Source organism: Macrobrachium nipponense, chromosome 26 (genome assembly GCF_015104395.2).
Source record: "Macrobrachium nipponense isolate FS-2020 chromosome 26, ASM1510439v2, whole genome shotgun sequence".
NCBI classification, from domain to species: domain Eukaryota; kingdom Metazoa; phylum Arthropoda; class Malacostraca; order Decapoda; family Palaemonidae; genus Macrobrachium; species Macrobrachium nipponense.
The window spans coordinates 71361184-71363683 of NC_087215.1; the positions used below are offsets into that span (position 1 = coordinate 71361184).

The following is a 2500-nucleotide window of genomic DNA, read 5'->3' on the forward strand; positions in this document are numbered from 1 at the left end:
GCCCAGTTCTGAAGCTCCTTCAGCTGAAGCTGCTGCTGCTGCTGCTGCTCCCTTCCTGCGTGGATCGTCTGTTCCGTCAATCCTCTCCCCTGTGGGCGCATCGGCATGAGGGCCTGGGAGTTTTCCAGCATGGAACAATGCGTCAATTTTTACCACGACCAAGCTCAAGGTAAGGAAGACTTTTTTTTATTTTTTTTTTTTGCTTGATTAGGAAATGGGTTCTCGACTTCCAACGCCCCGACCCCCCCTCCCCCCCCCCCTCCCCCCAAAGCCCTCCGGCTCCCATCAGGTTTCCTTTGAGCAAATCAAGTGCCCTTTGAGTAAATCTAACAGACAACGGGATATTAAGTACCTTCTGTCCTCTGAGTAAATCTAATAGACAACGGGATATTAAGTACCTTCTGTCCTCTGAGTAAATCTAACAGACAACGGGATATTAAGTATCTTCTGTCCTCTGAGTAAATCTAATAGACAACGGGATATTAAGTACCTTCTGTCCTCTGAGTAAATCTAACAGACAACGGGATATTAAGTACCTTCTGTCCTCTGAGTAAATCTAACAGACAACGGGATATTAAGTATCTTCTGTCCTCTGAGTAAATCTAACAGACAACGGGATATTAAGTACCTTCTGTCCTCTGAGTAAATCTAACAGACAACGGGATATTAAGTACCTTCTGTCCTCTGAGTAAATCTAACAGACAACGGGATATTAAGTATCTTCTGTCCTCTGAGTAAATCTAACAGACAACGGGATATTAAGTATCTTCTGTCCTCTGAGTAAATCTAATAGACAAGTGAGATATTAAGTATCTTCTAAGTCAACGATGTACCATTGGGGCAAACTAATTACGTACTTTCTTTGGCTATAGATGGACCACTTGGGGGAAAATAATTACGTACCTTCTTTAGCTAAAGATGGACTACTTGGGAAAAAAAATTCCTCACCTTTACCCAAAAAAGTACCAACTGGGCAAAATAATTACGCACCTTCTTAGCCAACGATGGATCACTTAGGCAAATCAACAATACGTTTTCCCTATTAGGTTTCCCTTGGACAAATCTTGTGCCCTTTTAGTAAATCAAACAGAAACTGAGAAAATGACCTAACTTCCTAATTAACCATGTACCACTTGGACAAATTAAGTGTCCCCTGGGTTATCTGAGCAAACCTTTAAGAGTATCCAAATGCCTCTGAGCCAAAGAAGTACCTACTGTGTTAACAGAATATCGCATAAAACATTCTTTTGTATGGGTGCTTTGGAATGTCATAGTTCCTCGCTGGACGAGTGGTTTTCGCGCTCGACTACCAATCCGGTGGTCCGAAGTTCCAATCCCGGCTCGGCCAACGCGGAATCAGAGGAATTTATTTCTAGTGATAGAAATTCATTTCTCGATATAGTGTGGTTCGGATCCCACAATAAGCTGTAGGTCCCGTTGCTAGGTGACCAATTGGTTCCTAGCCACGTAAAAATATCTAATCATTCGGGCCAGCCCTAGGAGAGCTGTTAATCAGCTCAGTGGTCTGGTAAAACTATGATATACTTATTTATTATTTATTTGGAATGTCATAATATTGTCTGACTAATTATAAGTAGGCAGTCTCATCCGCAACCACTCACAACCGGACAGCACTTGATTCGCTCAACCAATGGGTCACAATTTTGAGTTGGTGGCTCAGTGATAATCCGTTCTCAAATCGTCATGGAAGAGGTTCGTCTTATAAACAAAATTATAATGAAGCAGCTGCTCGCATCTTGAGTAGAGCTCATTAAGAGGAGAGCTCTCTCTCTCTCTCTCTCTCTGTCTCTCTCTCTCTCTCTCTCTCAGATTATGGAGTTAAGCTCAAGTCCAGCCGTCGGAGATATTGGATCTTATCACCAGAGGATACGATTCAATCCCCTCCAAGTTCCAGAATAATCTTGATGCTTTTCCAGAATGGCTTCCAGTTTTAAATTCTGGTGATCTGCTTTCTCGTCCGTTCTTCTACTATCAAGATGTCAGAAATGCTGTTTATATTATATATATATTATATATATATATATATATATATATATATATATATATATATATCTATATATGTATATATATAGTACATATATATATATGTGTATATATATATATATATATATATATATATCAATGTAAAAAGATAAACAATATAAGCCCAAATTGTATTTATTTAAAAAATATTTTACACAAATTCAAATTAACAACATGTTTATCTGATTAAATTTACCTCTGACTGTAAAATTAACTTTAAAAGAATCAGAATGATTTACATACAAATGTAGAAAAGATAAACAATGTAATCAGAAGGTTTGTTCTTTTAATTTATCTCTGAATGTAAGATCAACTATAGAGGCATTTGACTGTCTTATGTAGAAAGGCAACGAAGTAAAAAATATAATATCAAATATTTTATCTAATTAATTTAGCTGTGAATGAGAGAGATTTGGAATGATTAATTATGTTGATTGTCTTACGTAGAAAAAAAAAT

General features: G+C 37.8%; 1 protein-coding gene across 2 annotated transcripts in view; it reads left to right on the forward strand.

Moving 5' to 3' along the window:
• Positions 1–2500, forward strand: part of LOC135200397 (PDF receptor-like) — a 27426-nt gene that overhangs the window by 24 nt on the left and 24902 nt on the right. For both annotated transcript variants that reach the window (XR_010311279.1, XM_064229028.1), the window contains exon 1: positions 1–169. This exon is cut by the window's left edge and continues 24 nt beyond it. Coding sequence is in view for 1 of the 2 variants with exons in the window: in XM_064229028.1 (XP_064085098.1) it covers positions 106–169 (64 nt within the window). In the remaining variant the exon portion in view is untranslated. The remainder of the gene's footprint in view (positions 170–2500) is intronic.